Source organism: Strongyloides ratti, scaffold srae_chrx_scaffold0000002 (genome assembly GCF_001040885.1).
Source record: "Strongyloides ratti genome assembly S_ratti_ED321, scaffold srae_chrx_scaffold0000002".
Taxonomy (NCBI): domain Eukaryota; kingdom Metazoa; phylum Nematoda; class Chromadorea; order Rhabditida; family Strongyloididae; genus Strongyloides; species Strongyloides ratti.
The window spans coordinates 1,301,032-1,316,627 of NW_020171510.1; the positions used below are offsets into that span (position 1 = coordinate 1,301,032).

Here is a 15,596-nt window from a genome sequence, read left to right on the forward strand (position 1 = left end):
GATTAGAAATAAGAACTTAAACAACTTATATATTAAAAAACAAATATAACTAATATATATATATATATATATATATATTCCTATTTTCATAACAAAATATTAGATAAGCTCTGTATGTCATAATTTTATGACTAAAATAGGATGTATAATAATTTATGTATAAAACATATATTTTAAATAAATGTCATAAAATGTTAAGGAAATTTTTAGATACCTCACAAAAAAAATATATATATATATATATAATTATGAGAAAAGCCTTTGTAATATAACTTTATATTGTAGAAAAAATAAAATTAGTAAACATTTTATGATGAGATAAAAATATTATCATAATCAATATAAATAATTAATGTAAGTCTTATGATTTGCTAAAAGTTTTGCCAACAAATATTATTTATATAATAATATAAAATGATTAATAGATGGTTTCAAATACTATTTATATATGTATATATTTAAACAATTTTAAAATATAAAAGGAAAATATCAAATAATAAAAAATATAAATATAATAAGATCAATGATGTTATATTAAAAATGATGACATTTGTTTTGAGAGATAGATCATTGAAGTTTGAAAGTATATACGAATTTTCTTTTCAAGATTTTACAATATTTATCATTTTAAGTGATAAGAAAATATAAATTAAGGAATATTATATTAATTTAAAATTAAAATTTTTAATAACATAAAATCTATTATATGTTATAGAAATAAAAAAAATAAAATAACAAATATATTATTTGAGAGTTTTCTTCACCATGTTAATCAATAATAGTTGATGTAGTTTATTTTAAAGTCTATGTATTTATAATAAGAATAGGAGTTTTATTTGACGTCACTTTTAAAATGTTATAAAGAAGAATGATAAAGAAGTAAATGAAATAACATTAACAAATGAATATATTCTCATATATTGATAAGCTATTAAAGGATTTTTTATTAACACAAAAAGAATATTAAAAAATGACGTCAATTTTAGTTTATTTTTATAGTATAATTCTTTTTTTTTTATTTATATTTTCAAAACTAAATATAAATAAAAAAAAAAATGTTTAATTAAGCTATATAAAATTTTCATTTGTAGAATAAATAATTAATTATCTAGTAACTTAATCATAACCATAATGTTTAAACAAATTTACTTTCATCTTCTCTATTATTTACACAAAAATTTTTCTCATTATGATATATTTTATACCATCAAATAACAAAAATTAAAACATAAATTATTAAAAAAGTGATATTTTTACAAGAATATAATTTCAGACTAAAACAAACTACAAATTTTATTTGTGAAAAAAAGTACATTAATCATGTTATCTTAGTACTAGTCAATATGTGTAATGTCTAATGTTTCTTTAAAAATTGTTAAAATAAAACTTTTAAAAATTAGGAAAATACATTTAGTAAAGAGAAAAAAAAAAAGAAATTATATTTATCTTTTAACATTTTATTTAGATTTATTTTGGATTAAAAAATATAAATTTAAAAGGTAAAATGATATTTTTTTTATTTTTTAGCAATAGTAAGGAAATTAAAAACTTAATTTTTAAATTTTAAGATGAATTGGAAAAAAAATAAAAGTATAATCTAAAATCTAGTAACTTGATAAAAATAAATAACTAGTTATCTTAAAATTTAATGTAGACTTAAATTGGACTATGATTACTTAAGTATATTATTTACAGATAAGAATATTTAATAAAATAGAAATAAACTAGCATTCTGTTTTTTAGCTATTATAAAATTTATATTATAATCTTTTGTCTTCCTTTTTATTTCTTATATATTTTTTAGAATATGATTAAGAATAAAATAAATTTGTCTACAAAACATTTTTGAAAAATATTATTGAAACTAGATTTTTAATAATTTTATATAAATCTAGTAAAAATTAAAATATAACTTATTTTTATATATACGAAAATTAAATGAAAAGTTGTATTAAAATATATGTCACTTAATTGTTTTTATATTTAAAAATAATTAAATTTAATATATTAAAAATTGTTGTATTATATATTCTCCTTTTAAGATGATTAAAAATTAGTTCATTTAAATATTGTATAAATTTATTACAATAAACTTTATATTAAAAAAAATTATTTGTTTGTGAACATAAAAATGAGTTCTATTGATGAAAACTAGGATATCATTATCTAACAATATTTCTAGTAAATACATAAATAAGTACTCTTAAACCGGCTATAATATTATTAAGAATTTTTCATCATTAAAATCATTTATTTGAATAAACATTCTTCCATATTTCAACAAAACAAACAGCAGAATGAAATCTATAAAATATAGTTAATGGTGAAAAACTTCTAACAAGAACAATCCATGAATATTTTCCATAAAAATTAATAATTTCTTCTGATGCACCAACATGCCCAGTTTCAAGCATATTCATTATAAACATTGACATATTACAAATTATTAAAAATGTTATTATTTCTTTTCCAGGTTTTTTTTTATCATTAATTAATCCTTCAGTACATGCTTTTAAATGCATTGCTATATATATTAAACAACTTTGTGTTGCAACTTGACATAATCTTACAAGGTGTGTAATTATTAAAAGAATATTAAAACTATTAAATTCTTTTGCTCCTAATAATCCAACAACGCCTGTTATAGAATATAATAATTCACCCATAACACCAAGAAGTAATAATAAACTATCAAGATATTGTTGATTTCTTAATGAAACATTTTTTATATCATTATATTGAAAAAATCTCATTTTCCATGCTGCAAAACAACAAACAAATATTGTTATTGAATATTGTAACAAATCAGTTGTATTAAATAAAACAATAGCTTTTTGTCCTTCATGTACCATTTGAAAACTATAAAATAAAGCTGTACATGTTAAAGTTGTTGTAAGGAAAGCAAGACCACTAAATAATCCTGTTGTTGTATTTGAACAGTCAATTCTAATATGTTTCTTTCTACTAACATATGTTAAATCTTTATTTTTACATACACTCATATTTCTCCATAAACTAAATGTTATACCAGCACATATTAATGAATATTCAACAATACAAGTATACATAATTGCACCAAAATGTTCCATAACACAACTTGCTCCACTACAAGTATGATTTCCTTTTTGTGAATAAGGAAATAATGATGTTGTATTATGATACATATTTAATAATTCTTCATCAGCTAAAATTATATCTTTTATTTCATGTTTCATATGTGTTTCTTCAATTAATATATATCTTATCCATGTCCAGATATTTGTTGATATTAAATGCATATATCCAAATTTTGCCAAACAATGATATGAATTAATATTAAGACTTGAATTACAAAATAAGAAATGCATTTGAATAAAAAAGAATATTATTGATAAAATATCTTGGACAAGTTTTAGTACTTTATATTCATGGTCTCCAACATAAATAAATAATGGAAAAGCATAATAAACAACACCAATAATACCAAATATAACCATTCCTAATCTTTCAAATAAACTCCCTGATGAGGGACGATCATGAGTAACATTTCTAAATGGTAATGTTAAACTTCCTGAATCTGTAATAACACTTTCAATAGAAACTTCTGATGACACAGAATTAAGACATTTTTTCATACTTGGTTTCTTTTTAAATAACAAATATATATAAAAAAAAATAAAAATTGCTAGTGATCCACCATACATATAAATACCAAAAAGCTTTAAAAAAAAAGTATTTTATAATATAATAAAAATTTAATAATCAAAACTTACAATATTTTTATAATTATTAAATTGACCTTCTGTAGTATCTGAATAATTATTATGTATTGTATGATTATAATTATCTTCTTTATATTTTTTATCATCATTTTCAACATCATATATTTGTGCTAATTCTAAAACAAGTGCAAAAAGAATAACTATAAACGCATAAAATGCTGAGAAAGAAGTTATTAGCATATTTCTAAAAATATAATTAATATTAAAAATAATAATTAAAAAAATTAATTAACTTACTTTGCTTTATTATTATAAATCCATGCATTCATCATAATATCACTAGAATCTTCCTCGTTCATTTTTATAATAAATAATATAGTAAATAATAAGATTATAGTGTTAAATTTATTTATACTATGATCTTCAAGAATCAACAAAAATTTGAAGAATATTATTTTTATAAGAAATATATTACCTTTATATTTATCTTTAAGTGTTTATAATTAAATAAAAAAAATGACTAAGTAAATAAAAAATATTTTAAAATATTTTTTTGAATTCATTAATGTTTATACTTTTTTTTGTATAATATAAAATTAATTAAAAAATTATTTAATTTTTTATTACTTTCATTAAAAATAGTTTATATAGTTTTTATAAGTATAAAAATGTTTCGTATATATGATCTTTACTTAAGTTTAAAAAGAGCTTTTATAAAATGGTGCAAAGTTTATTATATAAAATAAATTAAGAAAGTTCTACTATGAAAGGATTCAAAGTTTTATAGCTTATCCGGTTGAGTGAATTTCTTTTAATTGGAATTACTTCACCTAATTCCGCCTACCATTAGAAAGAATTGTTTACATATTATGTCCAATGATCTCAAATGTTGATTATCAGAATATAATTTATATTATTCTTTAATAGTTTAACTTTCCTTAAATTTTATATGACTCATTTTTAATAAATAAATATTATATACATATATATATGTAGATTAATAAATTTTATGTCATTTAAAAAAATATTGACTTTATCTTCATTAAAAATAACTATATTCAAAGTAAAAAAAAAACTTTTAAAAACTCTTTATAGACAAATATTTAAGCAATTTAAATCATGCTATACATAAAGTTAACTTTTTAATTTTGACATAATATACTAAGAACATAATATTGTTAGTAACTTCAAAGAGTATAAAATTCAAAAGAATTATATTTATGTTTTAGTATATATTTCTAGTGGTCAATATTATTTTTTAATCTGTAAACATTTTTAAATCACGATAACCTTTTTACTAAGAAAAAACTCAAGATAATAGTTTTATATTTACAGACATAATTTTCTTTCACGATTGTAGGAGATTAGTTTCTTTATATCTTTTTTAAACAATATTTAAAATTTTCACATATTAAGAAGAGAAAAGGGCAATTTTTAATTGAATTAAACAAGATTTTTTTTTTCTTTAATAAATTGGATACACTATATAGACAAAGTTTTTTTTTATATAAATATATGTTAAAAGTTAAAGAATAATTTTTATTTATTTTTATAAATTTTTAAATCGTATAATCTGTTAAAATCGGGACTTTAACACTTTAAAAAAGTCTAAACTTTTTATTTTATAAATAAACTTAATATAATTAAAAAAAAATATATAAATAAAAATTATAAAATAAACAATTTTTTTAAAATAATTATTTAAGAAAAGTTGGTGTTTAAAATTTAATTATTGATCATCTTTATATAATTTTTAAAAATTTTTTCTTTAAAAATATTTAAAAATAATTAAAAATCTTTATACAAAATATAAATTATTAATAAAATATTTTTTTTCATATATTAAACGATCAAAAAATATTTAATTATTTAGTTTTTTTTTTGTGTATAATTTTCACTTTTAATATCACTATTAGAATAAAATTTAAGTTGAAAACCAATAAAAAATTAAAACAAATTGTATTGATTAAATTTGAATTATCTTTATAAATCTTTTAATATCTATTATATTTTTTTCACAATTTAATTAAATTAATAGAAAGTATTACTTTAATCTAATTAAATTTGTATGATAATAATAGAAAATGTTATCAAATTTTATATTTTAACTTATTCAGATGTAGCTAATTTTTTAACATTAACAGTTTTTTTATTTTTATTTTCTTTATATAAATCAGCTATTCTTCTAACTTTTCCTCCAGTACACAATGCATCATTTCTTCTGTTAAAATTGCTTACTACTAAAAGAATGTTTTTAAAAAAATTTTAAATATAATAATTACCATTTTTATTTTGAAGAAGAAAAACACCATATAGTTTTCCACATGCAAAATTGAAACGTTTTGCGAATAAATACTAGGAAATATTAGATAAAATATTTTTCAACATTTTTATCTTACCAGATCTCTACTACATAAATTACGCATTAGTACTTTATTGCAGGTTGTTAAGAAACCTATTGTGTTAAACATTTCTTCTTTAGCCTTTCTTTTTATGTAAGAATATATGTTTCTTGGAACAGCAGGTAAAAATAAACTTTGATAGGAAACTTCAGTTACAGAAATTAAAAGATAACATCTAGGTTTTCTCAAAAAACGGAACTCACAACTAAATTTGTAACCATTACTACATAAAAATGTTAAAATAAAAATAAAAACAAAAAAATGATATTTGATAAAATTCATTTGTTAAATATAGTTAATATATAGTTTAATTCAATATATAAAAATTTATGTGAAAAAAGTATTGTAAAAAATAATAATTGCAAATTAATAAAAGTAATTGATATTAAATATTAATTTATATTTATTTTTTAAAAAGTACACAAATTTTATAAACTTAAAAATTTTTAATTTAATACTTTTTATTATTTATACTTTTAAATTTGTTTTTCATTTTTTATTATTATAAAAGTTGATTTAACAAAAATTAATAAAACACTTAGTAAATTTAGAGAAAAGTTTAATTGTTTTACAAAAAAAATTTAAAATGATAGACAGTTATTTTGTTTTTCAAAGTAAATTATCATAATTTATATAAGAATTTTTGTACATTTTATAAATTTAATAAATGTTATTTAAAATTATTAAAAATAAAATACAATATGTAAATTATAATTGAAAATAAAATGAATTAATTTGGAATTGCATTAATAAATATTATATTATAAAATTTTTTTTCTTTTTCCCTACTCTATAACACATACATTATAAAAGTTATATTTAACTAGATATTAACAACCCGCAATTTTAAAATTAAAATTTTTTATGTATATTCGAAAAGAAAGTTTACTTAAATTTGTGCTTTTTTATTATTATATTTATTGTTAAAATAGTATATTATCTTTGGTGGTTTTTTTAATAAAAATAAATAATATATTATTTAAAATGTTTAAAAGTTAAAAAATATTTATTTAAATGGTATAACATGTTAATATAGTTAAATAATTTTATCTTAGTTTATTTCATCTCATTCAACTCTAAAAATATATCCATTTGTGTAGTAATTATTTATATATCAGAAAAATAAAAATTTTAAAAACTAATAGATATAATATTATGTTTTTAACTTGTATTACTTTTTTTCTATGTCAATTAAACAAATACGTTCATAAAAATTTTTTTAAAATTATATTTAAAAAGACATTTTATGAAGTTTTAAAATACTAGAAACAAAAAATTTAGAAAATTTTTTTTGACTTATAAAATATTAATTTTATTAAATTTTGATAGTTTGTATCAGTAGATTTTTTTTCTTAAATAAAAATTTTATGTTTAGTAATTTTTGAAAAAATATTGTTAAGAACACTATATTAAAAACTTATATGATTCAACTATTAATTAAAAAGTAAAAATTTCTAAAAAAAATTTAAATAGTTTACGTAATTCTATTTTTTTTCAAATTCCGTTAACATATATTTTATAAATTCTTTGTAAAAAAAAAATTTAAATTTGTTTTAATGAAAATGATTTCAAAAACTATCCAAATATTTTGAAAGAATCTTTACAAAAAATGAAAATGAAGCTATTAAAAAAAACTTTAATTTTTAGTGGTAATAATAATTAGTAAACACACCATGTAAAATATTATTTATAATTTTAAAAACTATCATATTGTCAGAGTATTTATTAATAAAAATTAGTACAAAAACATAGCAATTTATAATTAAAATACTTTATTAATGTTAAATAGAAAATAAAAAGTTATAAAAAAATTAAATTTTCTTTTTATCTTGTCTTTTTTTTATCTAATTTTGTGGGTAATCTAAATATTTTGAACTCATTAAATACAAAAAACTACATGCGAAAAAATAATTATTTGATTTAATTGTTGAATTTTTTATATTTGTTAATAAATATTAATTATATGATTATTCTATATCATTTTTAACCAAAGTTTCAAAATATTTAAATTACTATTTCTTCTAATGTAATATTAAAAAATTACAAGGTTTAAAAATCATGTTTGATAATAATAATTTTGCAAATTGAATCATGAAAAGGTAAAAAAAAGTAGTATATTCAAATAAATTTCTTGAAACCATCATTTGTAAAATTTGTATATTATTTTGTACAAAATATTCAGAAATTTAATTTACATGAAAAGAAATTTGAATATTTTCTAAAGACAGATTATAAATTATATATTTAAAATATGCACTCTATCAGAACACGTTAATATGCAAAATACTTGCAAATATTATCTGTTCCAAAAAAATTTGTATTTTCCATATAAGAAAAAGCAAAATAATTAGAAGTGACCAGACACATATTTTGTCTTTACCAATTGTACCAGTTGCAACATTTGCTTTAAAAATGACTGCCCAAAAACGTAAGTTGTTCATAAAATTTATTAATATTCCTATTTTTTTAAGTTGACAATTATTTTTTCCGCCTTGCTTCAATAGAAGAAAAGGATCGGTTGGAGAAGTTTGTATTCGATAATCTTGTTGAAATATTGAGATTTTTTGACACAACTGATACTACTATCATCAAAAGTGTAAGTAAAAACTATTATAAAACTTTATTTACATATATTTTTAGGCTTCTGAATTGATAACACATCTTAAAAAAAGAATTAGTTATGAAGGCGATATAAAGCTTCCTATTGTGAAATTATTTGAATTGTTAAAAGATCAAAAAAATCCATACATTGTCAATTTGTCATTATTCTTCTTACGTACCACAATAAAGTCAGTTAATGATGTATCCGAAGCTATCAATATATTTCCATACCTTTTTAATGCTATATTATCTCATCAATCAAATAGAAAATGTTGTGACGAATTGTTATTTTTTTCAATAAAACTATTTCATACCATTGCAACACAAGTAAAACGAACTGAATACCCAAAAACAGTAAAAGATTTTATAGAAAATGATCCAATTTTGAAGAATGAACTTTTAACTTTTTTTCAACATTGTCTTGCTTTTCCAAACGAATCAGAGGACACAGGTAATAGAAGAATTCATTTAATAGAAGAAGGAGAACAGATATATCCACCATCAGGTTCAACAAACTCTATGTATGTAAAATTAGCTACTTTTATCAAAAATACTGGTGTTGGAAATTTAAACATTAAAGTTGGAATTGTTAAAACATTATCTTATCATGTATTTGAGGAGAAAGAAATATTTCATTTATTAATAATGGGAAAAGCTTATCAATCAGATGTAGTATCAAGTATAGCAGACTTAGCATTTAAAACTTTAGATGTTAAAAGTTGTATAGAGGATAAAGAATGTATTTCAAAACTATTTTTACTTTATCTTGGTGATATGAACTCCAAAACACCAGTAGAGAAACGTATTGGTGGTGCAACATATGAAATGAAGGTAATTATATTGACAAACTTATTACGCTCATCATTAGCTGCAATTAGTTTCCCAACAAATGTTTCTGTAGCTTTTGAAAGCCTTTTTAAAGAAAATACCGACATCCCTCAAAAATTACAATTTCTTTCTATACAATTTTTGAAAAATATTATTGAAAGTGCTCCAGATGCTTTTATTCCAAACTTTGGAAAAATATTTTTATTAAAACTTAAGAAATTAATAACTGAATGTTACTATTCAAATGTTGTCGCAATTGCTTATCAATGTATGGGTATCATAGGAAAAAGAGTTCCAACTTTAGTCGCAAATGATATCCCATTTATTCAAGATACTTTTGATGCATTATCAACTGCCCCATCTGATGTTGAATCAGCAATATCTGATTGCCTTCTTTCTTGGCTTGAAGTTATTAAAGATAACTCAACTGACGTAAATATTAATCTTATTGAAGCTATTGTTGGTGAATATTTAACTCACAAAAATCCAATATGTGTTTTAACTTCTATTAAATTTTTCAAAGTTCTTCTTAAATTTCCAAAAGTCAATCTTAGATGGAAATTAATTAAGGCATTTGGAAGTGACAGATTGGAGATTAAACATGAATGTCAGAGACTTTTAGCTATGTCTTTAGATAATACTAATGTTATTCCTGATATCATTGAGTCAATCGAATTCTTTTACAATAAAATCGAAAATTTTGAAACTAAAACAATTACCAATCAACAGGAACATTTGAAAAAAGAGATATCACCAGAAACATATTTAATGACTATTAATTACATATTAGGTTTAATTGTTCTATCTGAGACTAATGATCCAAATCATAGTACATTATTTTTAAAAAATTCTGAACCAGATGAGAAGTTAGATTCAGTTATTTTACCTGTAAAAATGTTTTTAGAAAAAAATCAATTAAAACTTAATGATAAAGATTGTTTTACGAAGTTGTGGAAAATTGGATTTCATGCAATTAATAGAGAAAACTTTAAAGATCTTCGTCTTCTTACAATTCTTGGTATGATTTTAGGATTTGTAAAAGTAGAGAATTTAGATGAAAAATATATAAAAAATTGTCAAACATTATTAAGAAATAATGCTTTGACAACAAATAAACATAGTTTTAATAATATTTGTTCCTATATTTACACATATTTATTACCAATTAATGAAAAAAAGAAGGTTTATCAAAGTACACTTAATGAATTAAAGAATGGTAATTCACCTTCTGAAGGACACAATTGGATTTTAATACATTTAACTTTTTCATTAGGAAAAGATGAGTATTGTTTAACATTAAACTACTTTATTAAAATACTTAGATCATGTTTAGTATCTCCATCAATTCAACTAGAATCTTGTTTTTGCGCTCTATCTGACCTTTTAAGATACTATCCACTTGTTCAAAAAAAAATATTTATTGAAACATTAAAAGAATATGAAGAATTGTATGCTGAATTTGTTAAATTGTTAACTCCAATTTCAATATCAATGAAAGATACAATAACATATACTTCTAAAGCTGCTGTAGCTCGTTGTTTAGGTTATCTATCAACTTCAGATATGCCAATAAAAATAGTAGACGATTGCTTTGATGGTTTAAGAGAAATTGGAAAAGTTGCAGCGCAACCAGAATTACAATTTTCTGTTGGAGATTCATTATTTGATTGGATTTTCGGAGATGTTGCACCATCACGTTCTAATATTTTTGATTGTAAAAGAAAATTTAATGAAATTAATCCAAATATTGAAGAAACTAAGCGTCGTTTAGTTAAAAGATTTTTTAAGGAAGTTATTGTTTTGGCTGGAGGTGATAAAAATCGTCATATGCGTAGCTCATCTTACATATGGTTAGTAATATTTTCACAACTAATTACTGATGATAATGCAAAAAATCGTCAAAATGATATTAAAAATGAATTGAAAAAATATTTATCAGTAATTCAACAAACTTTTATCAATGGTTTAAATGAGAATAATGATTTAGTTCAAGATATTTGTTCTAAAGGTCTTAGTCATATTTTTGGAATTGCTGATAAAGAGCAAAAAGATAAATTACTTAGTGAATTAACTGAATCTTTAGCTTCTGGAAAAACTTCAATAATTAAAATAGAAGATGATGAACCAATATTTGAAAATAATGCATTAGGAAAAACTCCAGATGGTAGTAATTTAACAACTTACAAAGAAATTTGTTCATTAGCTACTGATATGAATCAACCTGATTTAGTATATAAATTTATGGCACTAGCTTCACACAACGCTCTTTGGAATTCTAGAAAAGGTGCTGCATTTGGTGTTTCAGCTATTTTAGATCAATTAGGTGATAATGCATTAAATGCATTAGGTGGTTTAATTCCAAAACTTTATCGATACACATATGATCCAGATCCAAAAGTTCAATTATCTATGAAATCTATTTGGATAAGTTTAACTTCTAATCAACAAGGTGTTATTGATAAATATGCTTACAATATTCTTAAAGAAATAGTTCCAACATTAACAGATAAAGAATGGAGAATGAGAGAAGCTTCATGTTTTGCACTTGGTGATTTATTGTCATCACATTGTACTCCTAAAATGTATGAAGAATTTGGTGAAATACTTTATATATTATTAAGAGTTCAAGATGATATCAAAGAATCTGTTAGAATTTCTGCTGAAAGATGTTTAAAACAATATAAAAGAGCTGTTATTAAAACATGTACTAAAAAAGGAGGTGAAAAAATTATTTCAAAAGTTTTACCAGTTCTTATTGATAAAGGTATGCAATCAAATGTTAAAGCAAATCGTGGATTTTCATTATCTATGGTAATGGAAATGACTAAAGAAATTAAAGATAAAATTATACCATATCTTCCTATAGTTATGTCATGTTTACTTGATGCTATGAGTGAAACAGAACCATCTGTAATAAATTATATAGCAACAAGAAGTAATGCTGATGAATTAGAAATTTTAGATAATGTTAGAGCTAGTACAGCTAGAACTTCACCAATGATGTCAGCATTACATGATTGTATACCAATGATTGATGAAAATATTATAATTGATATTTATCCATTATTAATGGATAGAATGAAAAATTCTATTGGTTTTGTAACAAGAAGTGCTGCTTGCAATGTTATAATTAATTTATCCATTAGAAGACCAATATGTTTTACAAAAAATATAAATATGACTGATAAATTAGTTAATTCTCTTGCTATATCTGGATTAAATGATAGAAATCCTACAATAAGAAATGAATTTGGACAAGCTATTTCATATATTTTAAAGTATTCATCTGATTCTCAATGTTTAAAAATGATTAATAATTATATAATAAATCCTTTGAAACGTCATGGTGAAACAGAAGATCATGATGAAAGTAAATTAAAAAGTGTTGGACAATTATTAAAAAATATTAATGAACATAGTTGTGAAGAATTAAAACCTCATTTACCAAATATTGTTCCATATGTATTTTTAATTATATGTAAAGATTATCCTAAAGAAGATTTAGAAGGAAAGACAATTAAAGAATTTTGGTTATCAGTATGGGAAGAATTAGTTGCAACAACTGATTTAGCTTGTAAAGCATATTTTAAGGATATTCTTACAGTAGCACTAGAAACATTAAAAAATAGTTCTGTTTGGAGTGTTAAAGCATGTGCTGCAGAAATGCTAGCTAAAGTTGTTGATGTTATACAAGATAAATTAGATATTTCAGCAGCTGGAGAATTATTTGAAACAATAACATTACTTTTTGCTGGACGTATATGGGATGGAAAAATAAAAATGTTTAAACCATTAATTGGAATTATTCAAAATAAAGGTGAAGATTTAAAAAGATATTGGAATGAAGAGAAAATAACACAACAATTTGAATTAATTTGGAAAGAATGTAATAAGAAAAATAAACTTTATAAAGCTAAGGCTATTGAATTATGTGGAATATATGTTGAAAAATTAGATCGTGAGGATTATGCAGAAAAATTAGTTAATTATTTTAATGAACTTTTTACTTCACAAAATAAAGAAACAAGTGATGATGAAACAGTAGAAGACAAAAGAAAAAAATATGATGAAGATATTCAATTTACAACTCAATTGTTTGTTGGTTTATCTCATGGTCTTTGTGTAGTTTCTGGAGATATTCTATTAAAAGGTATGTTAATTTTTACCAATACTCTTCAAAGTTCCACTATATATGTAAAAATTAAACAAAGTGCTTTAAATAATTTATGTTATTTCCTGTTACATAGAAATGTTAGATATTCTGGTGCTTTAGATGTAACAAAACTTTTTATTACAATATCTAAATTGTCTGATGAAGATAATGGAGGTAATATAACAGAATCTTTCTCATCAGATTTACGTCGGTCCATGTGTGCTTTATTTGATGGTAATATGCTTTACATAGATAAAAATAATGATAATGTTAAATTATGGAAAGATAATATGTTAATGAACAAAAAAATGACAAAAGAATTTACTGGACAAAAAGTAGAAAGAACATTGAAAAATATTGATAATTGGACAAGTGTACCAAATAACGCTATGGTATTAATATAATATGTTTCTAGTCATTTTATCAATATAATATTTAATTTGTAAAACATTTCATTACTTCTACTTTAAATTATACAAAAAATTAAAGTTAGATTTTATTATAAGAAATTACTTCACAATGTTATTTCTTAAAAGTTATTATCATTGTAAATTAAAAAAAAATCATAGTTAAAAAAGTTACAAAAGTGATTTCAAAAAACAAGTTTGAATTAAATGTTAAATTATATGATCCATTAAGACAGATATTTTTAATTATTTAATAATAAATAATAATTTAATTGTTTATTCATGTTTTTCTTTTTTAACTGGTGGCTCACCAGAATCTTCTTCTATACCTTTTTCTTCTGCTCTTAATGATGAAAAATCTGTATTTCCTGTCATTTGACCATTTGAAATATTTCTATAATTAACACGATCAAATGTCTGATTAGAATCACTATCATAATTAGATTCTAAAAATCCTGTATTAGAATCTTCATTTATAGTTTGAAATGTTTTACTATTTGTACCATTCATAGAATTTTCTACTGATGGTAAGGCATTACTATCTTCTGTATCATGTGTTGATGTTTTTATAATACTTTTAACTGTTGAAAAGGATGATGGTCCAGATACTGGAACCCATTTATATACAGATATAGATGAATCTTTATAATTTATCCATTTCTTTTCCCATTTCCTTACTTTATCAATAGCACTTATTACTTTTTTTAATTCATCTTTTGCCCTATTTCTTGTTTCAGCTCTTTGATTACGACTGAACATTTTTTATAACTAGAATGTATAAATATTTAAAATGTATATTAATCAGATTATATAAAAAAAAAAAATAAATAATAGAAATATGTGCATATTATTAAGAGTAAGATATAACATCTCGTTAGAGAAAATGAAAGTGCAAAAGAAAAAATGATTGCATAGTGTAAGAATAAATTAATGATAAGTACTATTTATAATGTTAAAATAAAAATTGTATGATATAATAAAAATGCCATTTATTTATGTTTGTAAAGGTTTTCCTTTAATTTCGTTTTAAAAGTATCTATTAACTTTTAAAAACTCCATTCCACATTCTTTTAAAGAGTAGATTTAGTTTCCATTTACATTATATAAAACAATTTATCAATAACTAATTTAAATTTTTTTTTTTATTAAAAACATATATTATTATTTTAAACTAAAAAAAATGTATTTATATTTTTAAATAGAGGATAATGAAAACTAATATTGTAGAGAAGCAATTTTATAAAATGAAAAACATAAAATTGTAATTCTACAACTATAGTTAGAATGCTTTAAAAATTGGTTTTTAAACATAATTTTATTTATCTACATGATTTTATTACTTTTTAAAACTAAGTTATAAAAAAATATTATTAAATAAATCATAAGATATTTTATTGTTAATAAAAAATGATTTTACATAATTTTAAAAAGTAATAACAAAATTAAATTTTTTAATTTATATAAAAAATAATTCGTTTCGAACATATGAACTAATATAAATTTA

At 20.8% G+C, this 15,596-nt stretch overlaps 4 protein-coding genes across 4 annotated transcripts; 1 reads left to right on the forward strand and 3 right to left on the reverse strand.

Annotated features, from left to right (window-relative positions):
* Positions 1-2,246: 2,246 nt before the first annotated feature.
* On the reverse strand, positions 2,247-4,060 carry SRAE_X000128000 (Otopetrin family-containing protein; the record flags this gene model as incomplete). Its single annotated transcript, XM_024647174.1, has 3 exons — positions 2,247-3,698; positions 3,753-3,945; positions 3,999-4,060. The coding sequence occupies 3 exons, from the start codon at positions 4,058-4,060 to the stop codon at positions 2,247-2,249; spliced, it is 1,707 nt and encodes a 568-aa protein (XP_024498744.1).
* Positions 4,061-5,810: 1,750 nt separating this feature from the next.
* On the reverse strand, positions 5,811-6,127 carry SRAE_X000128100 (Hypothetical protein; the record flags this gene model as incomplete). The annotated part of the gene is made up of 3 exons (XM_024647185.1): positions 5,811-5,941; positions 5,984-6,056; positions 6,101-6,127. 3 exons carry the CDS (start codon positions 6,125-6,127, stop codon positions 5,811-5,813), a joined length of 231 nt encoding a protein of 76 aa, XP_024498745.1.
* Positions 6,128-8,515: 2,388 nt separating this feature from the next.
* SRAE_X000128200 (Proteasome-associated protein ECM29 homolog) lies at positions 8,516-14,089 on the forward strand (the record flags this gene model as incomplete). Its single annotated transcript, XM_024647196.1, has 3 exons — positions 8,516-8,531; positions 8,575-8,699; positions 8,744-14,089. 3 exons carry the CDS (start codon positions 8,516-8,518, stop codon positions 14,087-14,089), a joined length of 5,487 nt encoding a protein of 1,828 aa, XP_024498746.1.
* Positions 14,090-14,368: 279 nt separating this feature from the next.
* On the reverse strand, positions 14,369-14,851 carry SRAE_X000128300 (BCL7-like; the record flags this gene model as incomplete). The annotated part of the gene is made up of 1 exon (XM_024647207.1): positions 14,369-14,851. One exon carries the CDS (start codon positions 14,849-14,851, stop codon positions 14,369-14,371), a length of 483 nt encoding a protein of 160 aa, XP_024498747.1.
* Positions 14,852-15,596: the final 745 nt, after the last annotated feature.